The following is an 18,942-nucleotide window of genomic DNA, read 5'->3' on the forward strand; positions in this document are numbered from 1 at the left end:
CAGATACCAATTTTCTAACAGAGTTCTTACTGTTGACTTTTTTGATTATAAAAATACTGTCATAAAACCACTATAATTTTAAAAGAATAAAATATTATTTTGAGCAAAATATTAAAAAAAATTACCCTTAGTTACATGTATATATGTAAAAAAAATTTTTTAATTTATTTTATTTTATTTTTTTTAGCAGCTGATGTACCATCAGAAAAAGACCTTAACAAAGTCCTTCAGCTTTTGGAACCTCAAATTTCCTTTTTAGAAGATCTAACTAAAATGGGAGGAGCAATGAGGTCTGTTCTTACTCAGGTTTTGACAAACCAACAAAACTACAAAGATCTGACTTCTGGTGAGTTAAAATGTTGCAAGAAATTTACTTTTTTTTACTATAATAATAAGAAATTGCATACTTTAGAACTTAAAAGTAAAATGTAGCCTTTTTCATAGAATGCTAAAGCTTGGTCATATTAAGAGAACTTCTTATTTTGTAAAGGAGGAAACTTGAGCCCCAGAAAAATTAAATGACCCACTTAACACCTCTCAACTAATATGTGTTGGAGAAGCCAGGTCTCCTGCCTTTAGTATGACACACTCCTACTCTACCTCTCTTTCTTTAAGCAATAGCAGCAACCACTTTTATGTCTGTGGTTTTTAGCACTCTAAACTTGTGGGTTGTATGGCCCATGATTTTATATTAATACAAAACTGAAATTATGAAACTGGAAATTAAGCATTTGTATATCTGGGATCCTGTTATATAAAACAGTTTTAACACTTTCATTTTGTAGGAATTATAGTGTAAACATGCATCAATTATTTAAAAATCTTGTTACAAATATTTTAAATGTTGTTTTTTTCTTACTGGCTCATGAACAGCATTTTTTTTTTTTCTTTTTTCTTGGCACTGGGGATTGAACTCAGGACTTCACTCTTACTCTCCCACTTGAGCCATGCCCCAGATTCTTTGGCTTTTCACTTGTTTCAGATAAGGTCTTAGGCTAGTTTTGTCTGGGCTGGCCTTGAACCATGATCCTCCTACCTCCTCTTTCCTAATAGCTGGGATTACAGGCATGCACCACCATACCTGGCCCATGAACAGCATGTTTTGAAAGTTGAAGTTCACGTGAATTGTTTACTATATGCTTAGATAGTCTTGTATGATGTACTTATTTCTTCAACAAATTCTTTTTTTCTTCTTTTTATTTTGCTGTGGTGGGAATGGAACTCATGACCTTGCACATGCTAGGCAAGTACTCTATCACTGAGTTAACATCCCCAGCCCTAGGTTTTTTTTAGACAGAGTCTTATTATGTAGCTCATGCTGAACTTGAACTTGCTATGTACCCAAGGCTGACCTTGAATTTGTGATCCTCCTGCTTCTGCCTTCTGAGGTATAGGTAACACCATGTCCAGATGTCTTCAACAAATTTGTATTAAGTACTTCCTCTGTGCTTTGTTCTGGCTAGCAACTGGGGGGTAAAGGTAGCAGTAAACCATATCATTCTATTTGCCCTTTTAAAGTAAATGGTCTAGTAATTGAGATGGCAGTAATAAAACCTGAAACCAAAAAATTGTGTACTTATAAACTGTAATGAATACTATGAAAGAGTAAGGCAAGTGGTTGTAAAAGAGAGTCTTGATTTTACTGGTGTGTGTGTGTGTGTGTGTGTGTGTGTGTGTGTAAGTGGTGAGATTTCACTGAGGAGGGAAAATATAAAGCAAAACATGGTTGAGTTAGGAAGTCATTAGCTAGAGGGTGGGGGGAGTTGGAGTGGAGTTAGATTCTAGGTAATGATATGTTCTCCTTCTGGCTACTGGACTAGCTCTTAGGTTATAAACAATAAAAACTGCAAAAGATGAAGCAACTATTTTCAGGCATTAGACAATAGGTAGTACAAGACTATGAACTCTTGAGAGAAAGGAAAAAAGTATGAGATGAATCCCATGATTGCCTGGGAAATTTCCTGACTGAGTTAAGGATGGATTGATCACAGTATAGGGCCACTGATATTGTTGGAAGCTGTGGAATCTTTGTCAGAACACTGAGATACAGTAGAGGCAGACTTGTGGGGGACACCTAAAAGTACTTGGCTGTGTATGTGTACGAGGAGACTATCTAAGGTTTACTAAAGAGTGACAGTTAGGGATTAGACAGAATAGACATATTAAAGTCGAGCAGCGTCAGGAACATTGGAGTCAAGAAAAAAAAATAGCCACTAGAAATTGAACTTAAGATGGCCTAGATGTTGGATTTAACAGATAAAGACATTAAAACAACTATTATAAGTTTGTTCAAGAAATTAAAGGAAAACGTGTTCAAAGAATTAAAGAAAATATGGTGTTAATGAGTGATGAAAAGACAAGGAATCTTACAAAGAAATGCAAAAAAAATACAAGATGAAATTCTAAAACTGAAAGTTGTAATGTGAAATAATGGAATTGAAAAATTCACTTGATGGGCTTAGCATATGTACGTATATATGTGTTTTACATGTTTAGTCAGTGAATTGAGACCACATCAATAGGTTATCCACTCTGGAGAACAGAGTGAAAAATGATGGAGGAAAACAACAGAACCTATGGTGAACAGGTGATCTAACACACATATTATTTCAGTCCGAAAATGTTTGAAGAATTTGGCTAAATTTCCCTGAATTGGATGAATAGCATCGATACTTAATGAATCCTAACCAGGATAAATACAAAGAAAAGCACACCTGTGCATCACCTAGATTCTGGGGAGAGATACTGGCATATGGGAATATTTATAGATGGGAATGAGCCTATTTCTTTCTGCTTTCTAGGGATTAAAAAATAATCTAAGATGGTTGAAGTGAAATAGATATAGGAGGATAGTGATCCATATATGAGTACTACATTAGACTACTAGATGTAGGCAAGTCCTTATAGGTCATGTAAAATTTTATATCTTACTATGAATATAGTGGAACCACTGCAGGGAAATACTTTAACCTTAAGAGTGAGATGATTAGGAGTAAGCATGGTGGATCGTGCCTGTAATCCCAGTTATTCAGGAGGCTTGAGGCCATCCCAGATAAGAAATTATTGAAATCCCGTCTTAGTTTACAAACTGGATATGGTGGGATGTGCCTGTTGTCCCAGCTATGCAGGAGACTGTAGGAAGATTAAGGTCCAAGCCAGCCCAGGCAAAAAATACAAGACCCTCTCTAAAAAAATCACCTAGAGCCAAAAGGGCTAGAGGTGTGACTCAAGTTGCAAAGAAGGCCCTGATTTCAAATCCCAGTACTGGTGCGGGGGGAAGGGTGAGACGATCAGATACGCATTTTTAAAAGTTGACGTCTTTTGCCAAGAATAAATTGGATATTTTGTTTAGGGATGTCAAGAGAATCAGCAAAAAAACTAACAAAAAGAATAAATCGGAACGGGCAAGAAGAGTAGCTTAAGAGCAAACAGTCTAGGATAAAGATGGTGGGGGCTTGTATGTGAGTTTTGGTGGTGAGGCTGGAGTCTTGAACATTATAGCTAGACCTCTGCGTGTGTGCAGATATATAATTCTGCCACTTAGGAGGCAGAGGCAGGAAGATTGTGAGTCCAAGGCCAGCCTGGGCCATGCAGAGAGATGCTGAGTTAAAAAAACCAAAAAACCAAAAAAAAAAAACCATACCTGGACACCGGTGATTTTTTTTTTTTTTAACTAGAAAATGGTTCTTTATTCAGAAATTATTGACTGTTGAGAAAGAGAACAGGCAGGTTCTTAGTTAATTTTTAGTGGTGAAACTAAAGCTAGATTTTGATTGAAAAGTTTGAAATTTGCAGGCTAGCTTCACTTCTACTGTGCTTGCGTATTCAGTAGCTAGCCATGCCATCTTTCTAAGCCTCAGTTTTTATTCGCTTATACAAATGGTGATTATGGCATTTGTTTTTCTCAGGGATATTTGTGAGGAGTTGATGAAATACATTTAGTTAGATGAGTATTATTGAGATCACTACATGGCTTTTATTATTCAGGAGACTTTATGTTTTTGATGCTGGAATTGAATTTGAACCCAGGGTCTTGCACATGCTTGGCAAGTACTCTATTACTGAGCTGTACCTTGAGCCCTTACTCATTTCTTATGCAGGAAACTACAGGTCCTTCCTTCTTTCCTTCCTTCCTTCCTCCCTCCCTCCCTCCCTTCCTTCTTTCTTTTCTTGGCACTGGAGTTTGAATTTAGGGCCTCACGCTTGCTATGCAGGTGCTTGCTAGCCCAGGTTTGTTCATTCGTTCTCTTTTTTTCAATACTGGGGTTTAAACTCAGGGTTTTAGTGCTTGTTAGGCAGGAACTTCACCACTTGAGCCTTTCTTTGTGTCCATCCTTTCTTTATTCTTAATAAACTAATTGGGCTCTTTTAATATATTGGACTTGAATTGAAGGAGGTATGTGTTCTCTTTGTTTAATCTGTTTTTTTTTTAAATGAGGGTGGACAGATCGAAGATGAACACACACAGAAAAAACTATGTATTATTGCTTTTATTAAGGCTTAGCAGATAAACTCATTTAAATATTTATATAATCACAGATATTCAGAGCTTAATTTAAGATACATAATCTACTTAACAGGTGGCAAATGTCATAGAAGTTTGAGATTAAGTTTTTCCGTTAGAGTTTTCTGTCATCAATCTGTTTTTCTTTTACTATTTTTCCATACTCCATATGGAGATTGTCAAACCAAATGTGAAGTTTGATTAGTAGTTGTCATCTACTATATTATATCTGACTTTCTTTATTGCTGGTTTTCAGGATCCTTGAAGGGTAAGATATTCCTTATTAATTTTTGTGTCCTCTGTGTCTTGCAGATAGTATATCAAATATTTTAGATGCTCAGCTACTTAATAAATGTTACTAGCTGTGCATTCTTGGATTGCTAATGCCAAACATAAGCATAAGCATATTAGCTGAGGCTATTTCATATGGTTTACTGTAGAGTTTCTCTTCCATTAGTATATTCATCTATTTTGTCTAATGTGTTTTAGCTAATGAGATCATTGTATATAGATTTTGAGTGGAATGTTTTCTTTTGATTTTAATTTTATTTTAATATTAGGTCTTGGAGAAAATGCTTATGCAAAGAAAAGTCATGAAAAGTACCTTATAGCTTTGAAGAGCTCTGGACTCACATATCCTGAGGATAAGCTTGTTTATGGTATGCAGGAGCCATCTTCTGGTACTAGCACTCTGGCAGTTCAAGGTTTGTCTAAGTATTTAATTTGAATAATAATGACTTTTCTGTATAAAACACAAAACTCCTCAAACTTTACTCCTTTTTGAGTAACTTTATTTTGAGCTAAAACAGTGCCATTCTTGGTAAAGAAAAGAATTAAAAAATTAGAAGCAAGGAAGAATAAATTATGCTTTCTTTAAAGAGAATTTAAAGTTTTTTAAGGCTCTGGTTCTCTACTCATGAGAAATGTAGTAGTTACTATTCACATTTTCCTAGCTCAGTGTTTTAGTAATTCATGCTTTAAAATTAAAAAGAAAAGATCTTTCTTAAACACTGTTTCTAGTGGTTAAATCTGAGTTTTCACTAGAGAATTGGAAATGGCAAGCTAGAAGGTCCAAATTTATTCAAGATAAATGTTGCACTTTACCAGCATAACTGTTAGAATGAGATGTCTTCATATAACAAATCATAAATTTTTGACAATTCTCAAAATAATTTTAAAGTAAATCAATGTGTAACAACTATGAAGGGCAACTTTTTTTTTCCTCCCCTCCAAAGGTTTTGCAGGTGCAACAGGAACATTGGGACAAGTAGATTCTTCAGATGAGGTGAGACTTAAAATCTAAAACTTTTAACTATATAGAATTTTAACAGTTTTAGAACTATAAACGTTCATGGTTATTATCTAGTTCAAGTTCTTCATTCTGTTAGGCAAGGAATACTGAAGCCCAGCAGACCAAGGCTACAGCAGAGTTTTGCTTCAAGTTTAAATTCATTTCTGTTTTCACAGTTTAAAAGTGAGAGATAGAGATTTTTCCTAGGAAAATATTCCCAAATGTATCCAAATAGTTTTCATATGTCTAATGAAATTTTTTTCTTGTTTTGTACTGGGGATTGAACCCCAGAACCTTGTGCTTGGTAGGCAGTTGCTCTACCATTTGAACTATATTCCCAGTCTTTTGTTCTTATTTTGTTTTTGAGATAGGGTCTTGCTGACTTTGCCAAGGCTGGCCTAGAATTTGTAATCCTCCCAAGTAGCTGGGATTATAGATATGTACCACTATTCCTCACTTTACAATGAAGTTGTTTAAAATATTTAGTTTAGAATAAATTATTAAAGGAATATTAATATTAACCATTTCTCTGCTATCATAACAAAGTTACAAGTTAACAGTTACATTTTAAAGATTATTAAAAAAAGTGTACTTAGATCAATTTGAAATTTTATATTAATAAATCTTTATATTTTATTTTTATTTATTTATATTATGTACTTAGAAAATATTTTATTAATCTTATGATCTTGATGTTGACAAATTTTAAAATTTACATTTCTATGTAATAATAGTTATAATAATTAAAATTAAAAATACTATGCTTAAACATACATATCTTTTTTCTTTGAAACCCATTTTGAGTTGATAATATATCCTTTTAGAAAGGATGATTTCTGTTATGGAAGTGTTGTAATTGATTTAATTTCTTAAAATTTAAATTTTATATCAGTATTTTCCCCACTCTGAAAAGGCTCCCACAAAATGTAGCATTGTGTAGTGTCTCACTTCATACAATTTTAAAACATTTTCATTAGATTGGAAAGGCAGTTTAGTATGCTGCTTAGGAATTTGACTCTGTAATTAGAGTGAAGAATTTGAATTCTGTTTTTTTTTTTTTTTTTTTTTGTGGTTACTAGGGTTTGAACTCAGGGCCTTATACTTGCTAGGCAGGCACTCTTACTGCTTGAGCCATACCACCACCTGCAGAGTTTGAATTCTGGTTAATTACTCATGTGACCTTGGGCAAGGGTCTTAATCTTTAATCTGTCTTCATGCTTGTCTGTAAAATGGAGATAATGTTATGAGAATTATATATGACTTAAACTTAGAGCAGTGGTGCTTGGCATATTGTAAACATAGTAAAAACATTTTAAAAGATTGGTGTAAACAGCTTAAGAATTTTGCTTTTCTTTCTTAAACTTTAAAGAGTTACTTTTTTTTTTTTTTTCTGTTGAACTGGGGCTTGAATGCAGGGCTTCCGTGCTTGTAAAGCAGGTGCTTTACCACTTGAGCCACTCCTCCTAAAGAGTTACTTCTATGAACAGTACTAGTATAGTGACAAATATGGAAAACTTACAGAAATTGAAGAGACTTTTTAAAACGTAAACATTATTATATTAACTAAAGCAGTAATAATTACATTTTGAGGCAAGGGGTGAGAAATGAGAGTAAGAATGCTAATTCTTCATTTGCCAAAGAAAATGGTAATTGGTAATAGATGTGTTTTTATACTGCTTATTCTGCTTTAAGGGCATTTTTGTGGGGAGGAGGAATAGCTATGAAAAGTTGAGCTCTGGGAAGATTAAGAGTTGAATATAAACGGGTGCATGGGTATGTCTTTGGCTATACCTATCTAGACAAGATAGGAAGCCTTGTAGCTATTACCAGTAGAAACTTTAGAAAACGATTGCATAATGAAATTGTTTAATGATTGTACAAAACACTTATTAAAATACCTTAAATGTCTTGACTTGATTTAGAACAACAAAAGTATATAGTTTTGTCATTGTGTTTACGTGGTAGGTTAGCACCTTCATGTATTTTACCATGCCTAGTATTATGCATCTAGTAGACTTGCTAACAATCTACTTTATTTTCATGAATTCAGTTTGATTTCTAGGCATAAAGAAAACCAATCTTCAAAGTAGATCTTTTCTCCTTTGACTTGGAAAGAGATAACTTACTTGTTTATTGGTGGTACTTGGGTTTGAACTCAGGGTCTCAATCTTGCTAGGCAGGTGCTCTCACCTTGAGCCACTCTGCCAGCCTGAAATAACCTATTTTTGTTTTGGCATAAACTCCCCAGATTAAATTCTAAATTCCCAGTGGAAACTGGTTTACATAATTACATTGCAGCAACATTGTGTTTTCTGGTTGGGTGCTAGAAGGATATCCTTGTGTGTGTGTGTGTGCTTTTAAATTTCTTCCATAAGTAATTTCTAGACTGATATCAGAGGCTTTGAAACATGACTGTTTATTACTGTTATTTCTAATTGTTGTTTCTAATCTGGCTTTTTAAGCCCTCTTTTCTGCTTCTTTTGTTTATTCCTCTTATATTCTGTATTTCAGCAACTTCTGCATGTAATAATGTTTTATGTAATCATTTGTTTCTTAATTATGAGTATGTCTCAGTGTGATATCATGGCAAATACTTTTTGATGGTGAATATTTTAAAATATTTTATTTCACCCTGAATTCTCATAGTACACTATTCTTGTGATAGGAGTTAAGAAGACTTACTTGTAGAGTGTATGATGTATATTTAACTTACATTTTAAATTAGTTTAGACTCTTTAACCTTAAAGTCATAATTTATAATTAAACTTTTAGTCTACTTAAACATACTTTATATGTACTTATCCCACTTTCTAATAAGAATGGAGTTATTTGAGCATTTAAAGCTTAAGAATTTGAAGTATTTAAGTGGAAGTGAATAGAAAGGATGCCTGTTTTACTTTTTCTTTAAGAGTATCATTAGAGGGGGTGAATTCAAGTATGATGTATTTGATATATTGTAAGAGCTTTTGTAAATGCCACAATGTACCCCCAGCACAACAATAAAAAAAAAGGAAAATCATTTTGTTTCCCTTTACTATACGGTTAATTCTTCATGTATTCCCCAAGGTGGCATAACATGTATCCTAGGGAGAACTTGAACTTTAGAGTCAGGCAGACCAAACTTTGAGTCTTGACTCATAATATTCTTAGGCTTTTTGCCATGTTATTTAACTTCTAAACATCAATTTCCTCATAAAAAATAATGATAAGTCTCATGTTAAAATTAAATGGAATAATATACACGAAGTTACTATGATATACCTGGCACAAATCTGACTCTTCATAAATGTTTTCTGTCCTTCCATTTTATATGAGAAAGGGATTCAAATATTTGAATTTTTGAGTTATTGTGGATCATGATACAGAAATTTCGGATGGTCTTTCCAGAGAAACAGTTACTAAAACATTCCTGAAAGGTTATAAAGTTTATATTTCAATATTTAGTTAAAATTGCCTAAGTAATGTGCAGATACATTTTGGTTATTTTGCTGGATAATTCAGATAAAATAAAAATTTCCTTTCTATCTTCCCTAATACCAGCCCTCCTCTCGGTATCTACAGTTAATAGTTTGGATGTCCTTGACAGATCCATTTGTATGTTAAATAACAATGTGTTTATAGAAATGTATACATGTGTGTATACACATTTGTTTGTGAGGGTAAATAAAAAATGTTATACTGTTTTGTGACATGCTTTTATTTACTCTGTAATACACTATGCAAATCTCTCTCTCTGTCTCTTTTTTGTTAGGCAGGCACACTCATTTGAATCATGCCCCCAGCCCCTTTTGCTTTAGTTGTTTTTCAAATAGGGTTTCACACTTATGACCCGACCAGCCAGGACCGCTGTCCTCTTATTTAAACTTTTGCATAGCTGTGATGACAAATGTGCCCCACTTTTATTGATTGAGATAGGTTCTCACAAATTTTTTGCTTGGTCTGGCCTCAGAACCACAGTCCTCCTGATCTCTACCTCCTGAGTAGCTAGGATTATAGGGGTGAGTCACCTCTCCTGGCTGCAAATCTGTGTTTGTATTCATCTTTCCATCTGCTGTATAAAAAACTAAAATATAAATAAAGTATAGTTCATTCAATCATTGCTCAGTTTCCAATTTTTATTCGAAAATACAATGCTTCCATTTTTTTTGTGCAGATATACCAGTAGTTCTATAAGATGTGGATTGCTGTGCCACAGAATATATGCATTTTAAATTTTAATAGATTACATTTCTTTATGAATATAGTCACATGCATGCATTTAAAATGAAAAGTACAAAGATGCCAGTGCCAGTGGCTCACGCCTATAATCTAGCTACTCAGTTGGCAGAGATTAGGAAGATTGAGGTTTGAACCCATCTCTGGGCTAATAGTTCGTGAGACCATATCTTGAAAAAAACCCAACATAAAAAAGGGCTGGTGGAGTGGCTCAAGATGTAGGCCCTGAGTTAAAGCTCCAGTTCTACCAAAAACAAAACAAAACAAAACAAAAACAAAGTCATGAGATATAACGAAAATGAAACTGAGTATTAGGACAAGGCAAGTTTAAAGGTTATAGAAATTAGGAAAGTTGTAGCTAAAAGGAACCTGGAGGTTCATCTTGTCTGTAGATGAAGAAGCTGAATTCCTTAGAATTTACTGATTTACTTAGGTTAGTGAATTTCATGTAGTTAGAGGTAGAGTTGAAATTGGACACTAAGACTCCTATCTGCTGTTCTAGTGTTCTTTCTGTAAAGTGGATAAATCATTGTTCACCATTGTTACTATTATAGAAACTGTTGCTATGGCCATAGCTACTACTGCTATTACTTAGTTATGGCTTACAATTAGCATTTTATTTTGCTTGCAATTTTATGACTTAGGAATTTGGGAAGGGCAGCTGCTGCAGTTTTTGAAGGTCAAATTTAGATACAGGTCTAAGGTAGCTGTCTCACTCACAGGGCTGATAGTTGGTGCTGGTTTTCCAGGGGTAGCTTAGAGTGTCTACATCTGACTTCTCCATCATGGTGATGTCCAGTTGGATATCTTTCATTGTGATCAAGTCTTCCTAAAGTGAGAACAGAACCTGCAGCACCATTTCCGAGTGAGCCTTGGAAGTTATATAGCATCCCTTTTACTGTATCCTATTAGCTATAAGTGAGTTACTAAGATGGGTTCACCTTCAGTGGAAGGAGATACACAGCCTACCTCCAGGTGGGAGGATTGTCAAATTGTAAATATGTTTTGAAACTTTCACAGTCATGATGTAACATTAGCTGTTCTTTTTCCTGGATTCTCTTGATATCCAATAATGACTAGTGACTATAGCTAAGTAGCATTCCAATAATTGAGTATAGGTTTTTCAATCCACTTAAGGGGACTTGTCTCTTGACAAAAACTATAACTGATTATGAAATATCAATGTAGCCAGTAGTGGCTATTAAAGAGTTTTAAAGAATGTGAAAGTTTCCCTTAAGTATAATAGTTACTGTTGTACATACAACAAGAAAATGAAACATTGAATTTAAGATTGAAAGATATTTTTAGAGAGTTGATTTTTACCTTTGTGAAGCAAAAGGGAATATACAGAAAATTTTGGGTTTTTTGTTTTATTTTTTTGAGACAGGGTCTTACTATATATATGGCTAATGCTGGCCTCAAATTTGTAATCCTCCTTCCTTGGCTTCCTGAGTGCTGGGAGATTATGGGTATGTACCACCATACCTAGCAGAAATACACTAAAATTTTACTTGCATTCTTTGTAGTTTATAGAACAAAATAAACTACAAAAGAATTAATTAAATTCTTTTGAATTTAACTAATACTGAAGTTATGATATTGCTAGTACTCTTCTGTTAGTCTCTTTTTGGCTTTATCTCTTTTGTTTCTTATTTCTTAATGAGAAACATTGTATTGGGATCATTACATAGAAAAAATTCCCTTGGGGGCTAGAAAGCAAGAAGTGGGTTAACTGAGTTTTATTATGATTTACTTAGAAATTTCACTTAAACACTAACGATATCATTTAAAGTTTGTGTTGTACTTTTATTCTTTTTAGAGAATTTTTGCATATATTACTTAAAATGTTTAAAAACACAAGAATTAATAAAGAATGGAATATGTAGATTAAGGAGAAAATAGGATATGATAGAAGAAGAATACCCAGACATAGATGTTCTTGAATGATAACTATTTTATACCATTTAAAAATTTCATGAAGGCTTTTAAAGCCTCCTCCCTTCCTTTCTTCTTCCCTTCTTTCCTTCCTCCCTTTCTCTCTCTCTCTCTCTCTCTCTCTCTCTCTCTCTCTCTCTCTTTCCTTTGGCATCTATGGGCACAAATGCCATGTTTGCTTTAGAATTTATGTTTGAAATTTAATGAAGAACTGAATATGGCTTAGGAACTGGAATTTTTACATCTTTACCCTGTAGACCCATGGGATTTTAAGCCAGTCCCTTTCATGATTTCATTTTTGTAATTCAACAAATTATAAATACAGGAAGAAAAAATGAGAAGAAGAGGATGTGACATCTCAATTACTATAGAGGGAGTAATTGTAGCCATTAAAAAAAATAGTTAAGGACTGGGGATATAGCCCTAGTGGTAGAGTAATTGCTCAGCATTCACAAGCCCCTAGGTTTGATCCCTTTGGAGGGGGTAGAATTTTGAACTGGAAATTCTAACCCAATGCAATCACTTCATTCTGAAAAATGAAGAGACATTTAGCACTGTAACAATAGCAATATTTCTTTCTATTTTGCAGTTTTATTTGAATGAGCATATGCATTATATAGTCTATTTAATTTCCTTCATATGAGTTTATCCCTGCTCTTCTTAGAGTAAGAGAACATTATGTACTCAGCACTGCTATTTATACACAGGACATTCTTCATACTATTACTTCTTACTCTTTTTTAGTGTAGCTCATATGAAATAAGAGAAGAAAATGTTGCTTATGTTGTATGGAACCAGAAAGGAAATAAAGGATGCATCAACTTTATGAAATATTTCAAAATATAAATTTTATCTTTTAAGTTTATAACTATCAGAGAATCTAATTCAAAAGAAAATTATTGTCAGTATTGTATGTAAGTTGACCTAATTGTAATTAGAGAGTGTCTCAGAATCTTTTAGGTTAAGAAAAGTTTCCAAGGATAGATTATATTCACTGTGATAATTTTCTATAAATAGTTTATGTTTATCTGCATGCAATAGCCAGGTCATTCATCACTGTGACTTTGAGGTGCTGAGCTCTTAATACAGATGGAATAATTTAAAACACTTTTTTCCTGTGAAGCTATGACCGCATTAATGTACTTTGGAAAAATTGAAAAATAGAAAAAAGAATCTGAGGAAAACATTTATCATTAGTCCTACCATCCAGAAATAAGTGTTAACTATTTAACTTAAACTATTGGCAGGAGCCATGGTGGTTAAATGAAATGCCTAGTTGTTTTTTCTTCCCTCATTTATAGCTGGCAAGTTAGACCTTCCTCCGTGCTATGTGCTCATCAAGTTGCTTTATAGCAAACAGTCTCAGATTACATAAATCTTTAAGTTTTATTTTATTGTTCTCATCTTTCAAGATTTCCTTTGGGTTTTATTTTTATAACTTGATATGTTGAATAGTCCTTCTAGATTTTTATATTCTGTATCAGCATTCTTTGAGTATTATTTTAACCAGCTATGAATTTAACTGACTTCTTACTATGGAGCTCACATTTTCCATCTTTCTCATAAATCAAAGAAAGAAAGGCTAATTTGAGTTGAGAAACCTTTAGATTTTGCAGACTGGGAGTTGAGCCTGTTTTTCTTTAGGTTTCTTATCTTAGATCTAATTACTTCACACAGTAATTTTGGACCTGGGTTCCTATTTTGTGTCAGAAACACATGTATTCATGCCTACTTCCCTGCCCATGGGCTAGATTAAGGTCTGGAGAGGGTTTCTGAGGGTTGTTCAAATGTTGAGTCAGGATTGTACTCAATATTTTCCTCTTGTCAGTTAGATTGTCATCTTCTCCCAGTGGCCAGTACTACTTCCTCATGGATGAATGGAAAGAGCCTCACCTCCTGTCTCAATATCATGAGTTTAGAGGGTGGGAAATTGTGGTCTGATAACTTTTGTTTTCATCTTTCTTAATGCCTGAAATTCCCACTGTTAAAAGTTACTCCTGTTTGTTAAAAGTATTGATCTTCGTTGGGCTGGAGGTTTGGCTCAAGCAGTAGAGTGCCTGCTTTGCAAGTGTGAAGCCCTGAGTTCAAACTCCAGTCCCACCAAAAAAAAAGAAAAAAAAAACTTATAAAAAGTACTGTTCTTTCTTGAAATAAAAATCTGAGATTTGTAATAATATACATAGTAATCCATTATGTTGAGCAGATTGTTGCAATTAGGATTGGAAATCAGACTAGTATTTAAAAAATATTTATTAACTTAAAATAATGAGCCAGGCAAGGTGATGTGTATGTGTAGATTCAGCTACTTGGGAGGCTAAGGGGAGAGGATCACTTGAGCCCCTCAGTTCAAGACCAGCCTGGATAAGATAGCAAGACTTTGTCAAACTAACTAACAGAAACTCATACTAACTGTTGAATAAGTAGAAAAAAAAATTTAAAAAATCCTCTCTAAACATTGGTATTCTAGCAGATTTTTTTTTTTCTTTTTGCAGTAGTGGGGTTTGTTTTTACCCATGTGGTACTGTGTGCTATAATCTATTTGCCTAATCCTCTTCTGTTAGAAGTCTGGTACTTGCTAGGCAGGTACTCTACCACTTGAGCCTTGCTCTCAGCCTGGTATTTCTGGTATTTATGCATAGTGTATCTTAATGGTTGCATGTTATATGCACTCCTCTATAGCTTGCTTTTTTCACTGATTTATTATTAATTTTTTTGGTAGTACTGAGGTTTGAACTCAGGGCTTCAAGTTTGCAAAGCAGGCGGTCTGCCGCTTGAACCACACCTCTAGTCCATCACTGATTGTTTTGAACATCTATAACAAGAATTATATTAATAGATTTTATGTATGTTGTCAATACTTCAGTGGTTTCATATTCTATGTGCTATCTTATGCAAAAGGAAAGTGTTAGATTTCCAGCAGAAGAGGATTGGGCAAATGGGTTATAGCACTTGTGCATCAGATGAGGTAAAACAATGGCTAGAATGCTACATTTCTTATGATCAGATAGACATTCAAAAGGCATAAATAATGGCTAGGTTTTTCTTAGTTTTAATAATACTTCCTTCACTTATTGGGGATTGAATTGGGGGCCTCACACTTGTTAGGCAAATGCTCTACCACTAGAGCCACACCCCCCAGTTCTTTGGTTTTCAGGTGGGGTCTCAGGCTAACTTTGCTGCTACTGGCTTCAAACTGTCATCCTCCTACATCTACTTCCCACCATGCCTGGCTTGTTTTTGTGATAAGAGTCTTGATAACTTTTTTTCCTGGGCTGTCCTCCAATTTCAGTCCTCTTATCTCCACCTCCCAAGTAGCTGGAATTACAGATATGGAGGAGGATTATGAGTTCAAGGCCAATCTAAGCTACATAGTGAGACCCTGTCTTAAATCTCCCTCCCCCCGCCAAAAAAAAATGCTTATAACCTTTAGCCAGAGACAGAAAACCCTGAGTTATGCTTTGAAGGTAACAGAGTTTTTCCAGCAATATTTTAAGAAAATTAAAAATGATCACCTATACCCAGGGCTGACTCCTCAAGAGGTACACTTGCAGCTTTACCTGGGTTTTGAAGTGACAGACTTCTGCCTGTATTCCTTTTCCCTCTGCATGGTCTCATCTGGCTAGCTTTCCCATTTTATTATTGTACTGGGTCAGCATCCTCTAAGACAGCCTTATACCACCCTAAGGTATTTTCCTGGCATATATATTATATCTGCCCAGGAACCAATTATTGCTTTTGTTACTTCTTTGGTTAGAAACTAGAATAGGTTGTGAATGGTTGCTCCTTACCCGCCCCCTGTAATCTGTGTTATATTTAGTGGGAGGTGTTTTAGGGATGTATATATCACATGGGAACAAAAATACTTGAATTTTTTTCCTAAGCATATTTTATTATTATTTTTAACTGTTCAACTTCTAGTATGTTGTGCTTATTTTTGAGAATTTGATTTCTTGAGCTCATTTTCTCTTAGACTCTATGAAGCTTTTTCTCTCTTTGTTGTTTGGGTCCTCTCTTCTTTCCTTCCTTCCTGTGTTAAGCCCTTCTACCCCCTTTGGCCACTTTGTGGGTTTAGTGTTATTTATATAAGGTTATAAAAATTTTCATTTTGCCCTCTTGGGATTCTTAAGAGTCTTCTTCCCTTTGAAGTACAGATTAAGTTTAAGAGTTCTTATATTTTAATACTAAGGAAATTTAGCTATATATTTTAATAAAAATGAGCAGCATAAAAATATTTTTTATTATACCAGATATGTAAAAGTGAAATATGTTGATTAACAGAATATAAGCATGCATATATTATAAGCACATTTATATTTATATAAAATGTATAATATAATGTTATGAATATGACTATATAATACTGATTTTATTTTCCTTTAGGAGGATCAGGATGGGAGTCAAGGCCTAGGCAAGAGAAAGAGGGTAAAATTAAGCAGTGGCACCAAAGGTATTTATCTTCTGATTTGTCATTAAGCACAGTGCTTCCAAAAAAGAATCACTAATACGGGTTGAGGGCATGGCTCAAGCAGTTGAGTGCTTGCCTAGTAAGGGTGAGGCCCTGCGTTCAAATCACAGTCCCACAAACAAGAATCACTAGGAAAACTTGACTAGCTGTGGTGACATCAAAACTGTTTTAAGGGAGAGTTAATGTTATGAGGTTTATCTAATGATGAAGAAAATATTGTTGGGAGGTAGTTGTGGGAACCTCAAAAATAAACTCTTACTATTGGGATTTTATTTATTACTTTCCTTATAATGCATTATCCTAGTAGAGCCATACTATAGTCTTTTCATTGACTGATTGACTTGGATCCAGTGTTTTTGGTGTGAAGTTAGTTGTTTATATCCTTTTGTAATCTAGGGTATGCAATTTCTTTTTTTTTTTTTCTTTCTTATAATCACTGTTTTTTGGTATTTGTTTTTATTTTTATTTTTATTTATTTTATTTTTTATTTTTTTCATTTTTCTTTTATTATTCATATGTGCATACAAGGCTTGGTTCATTTCTCCCCCCTGCCCCCACCCCCTCCCTTACCACCCACTCCACCCCCTCCCGCTCCCCCCCCCCCAATACCCAGCAGAAACTATTTTGCCCTTATCTCTAATTTTGTTGTAGAGAGAGTATAAGCAATAATAGGAAGGAACAAGGGGTTTTGCTGGTTGAGATAAGGATAGCTATACAGAGCATTGACTCACATTGATTTCCTGTGCATGGGTGTTACCTTCTAGGTTAATTCTTTTTGATCTAACCTTTTCTCTAGTACCTGTTCCCCTTTTCCTAAAGGGTATGCAATTTCTTAAAAAAATTTTTTTTGTGGTGTTGGGGTTTGAAATCAGGACTTTGGACTTGCTAGGCAGAAGCTCTACTACTTGAACCATGTCTCCAGCCCCGGGCTATGTAATTTTTATAGTGAGAAAAAGAGAGTGAGGGGGCACAGGTACTTAACATATGTAAGGACTCATACATGTTTACTCAAAGGAGGGAGCAGATAGGGCTGTAATGAGGGAAGAGATTGGTAATAATAATGAGTAATATTTATTGAGCCTTTTGTATGTGCTAGACAATACTAAGTATTCACTGCATTACTTAATTCTCAAAATAACCTTGTGAAGCAGGTTTTATTAATATTACTACCATGTTATGAATGAGGAAATGGAGGTATGTTAGAGATCACAATTGAGAAGTAGATCGTTTAACTCAAGTTGCACAGCCTAAGCTTTTACCAACTGTGTTTTCTTGATCCTTACTAAAAACTTTTCTAGAGTACTTGTTATTAGTTTGTAGTCTAAGCTTTGGATTTTTGCCATGGGTTTCCAAATTTTAACATTGTTGGTCTTTTTTCTGGTTTAGTTGTTTGCTAGAGAATGTCCGAGATTAAAATACTATTTTGATTCAAGAAAATTCTTACTTCTGCTGCTAGTTAATGTATCTAGTGGTATATTTAGGGCTGTCTGGAAAGAAGCATGTGGGCACTTTCATTATAGGTTTCTTTTCTAAGTCTATTCTAGTTACTTACGCTCATGTATTTAATTTATTGGATGTTGGCAGAGTATGAAATTCGATCTGAGGTTCAGTACACAAACATGTCCAGGTTTCCCTTCTTTCTGGCTCAGCATAGAGCCTGAAGGACATTAGAAACTCATATGGCTGCTTAACCCTTCAACTTACCAGAATTGTCCATATATTTACTTGTGTCCTTGTGACTCATCTGAGTTGGAACAGATTGTTAGACACATACTTGAAATTAAGCCTTAGTGATGCCCAGAAACTGCTGTTGTGGTGTAAGAGGCCCATTGTTTTCCCTTAGCCTGGTCACTCTAACTCAGGATACTTTTTATGCAGCCTTAATTTGAAGTATGAATTTTTTTCACCTGTGGGTTTGAATGGAGTGCTTTCTCTAGTGGTAAGATTTAAGACTCGATCAGTTAGCATTTTTGGTTTAAGCATATACATGGAAAAAATGACGTTTTGAATTGGACTCTCCTCCCTAACCCTCTACCCATTCTCAGTGTTTTAAACAGTGACTATTGCTTTTGATATATCTTAATTTCAGGGAGCGGTATAGACATAATTATTTGTTCTAAGATTAATAGCACTAGTTTTGTTCAACTTTGTGAATATGTTAAGAAGAACTTACCTGTGAGTTTCTGTAGCATAGGCTTCCTAGTAGATAAGGCTGTCTCTGAGTATGTATTCAAAAGGAGCATCACTTCCTTTTCCCCTATGCATGAAGAAGGCATCTTGAGCCCACTGCAAGTTATGTCTAAAACTCTCTATGCTTTTTTGGGTATATTCTTACGAGCAAAAAAGAGATATACTAGAGTAAGTAGTTTCATTAGTAATTTTCTTTAATGAAGTTAGTACCTCATTATGAAGGATAATTTTAAAGAAATGGATAAATTATTGAACCATATCCTTTTCTCTAGAATAAAAAAAATTGCAAATTTTGATAATTTGGAGCTTTATTATATTGTTTATAATGTTTATTTTCAGCTA

The 18,942-nt window shown here is 34.4% G+C and overlaps 1 protein-coding gene across 7 annotated transcripts in view; it reads left to right on the plus strand.

Moving 5' to 3' along the window:
- The window catches only part of Ubr3 (ubiquitin protein ligase E3 component n-recognin 3), a 207,193-nt gene that overhangs the window by 34,699 nt on the left and 153,552 nt on the right, over positions 1-18,942 (plus strand). For 5 of the 7 annotated variants that reach the window (XR_012447249.1, XM_074071067.1, XM_074071069.1 and 2 more), the window contains exons 3-6: positions 188-346; positions 5,065-5,208; positions 5,740-5,789; positions 16,326-16,392. Coding sequence is in view for 6 of the 7 variants with exons in the window: in XM_074071067.1 (XP_073927168.1) it covers positions 188-346; positions 5,065-5,208; positions 5,740-5,789; positions 16,326-16,392 (420 nt within the window). In the remaining variant the exon portion in view is untranslated. The remainder of the gene's footprint in view (positions 1-187; positions 347-5,064; positions 5,209-5,739; positions 5,790-16,325; positions 16,393-18,942) is intronic. The other 2 variants (XM_074071068.1, XM_020156771.2) reach the window with 1 other exon arrangement.

The sequence above is a fragment of the Castor canadensis genome, chromosome 4 (genome assembly GCF_047511655.1).
Source record: "Castor canadensis chromosome 4, mCasCan1.hap1v2, whole genome shotgun sequence".
In the NCBI taxonomy this organism is placed as follows: Eukaryota; Metazoa; Chordata; class Mammalia; order Rodentia; family Castoridae; genus Castor; species Castor canadensis.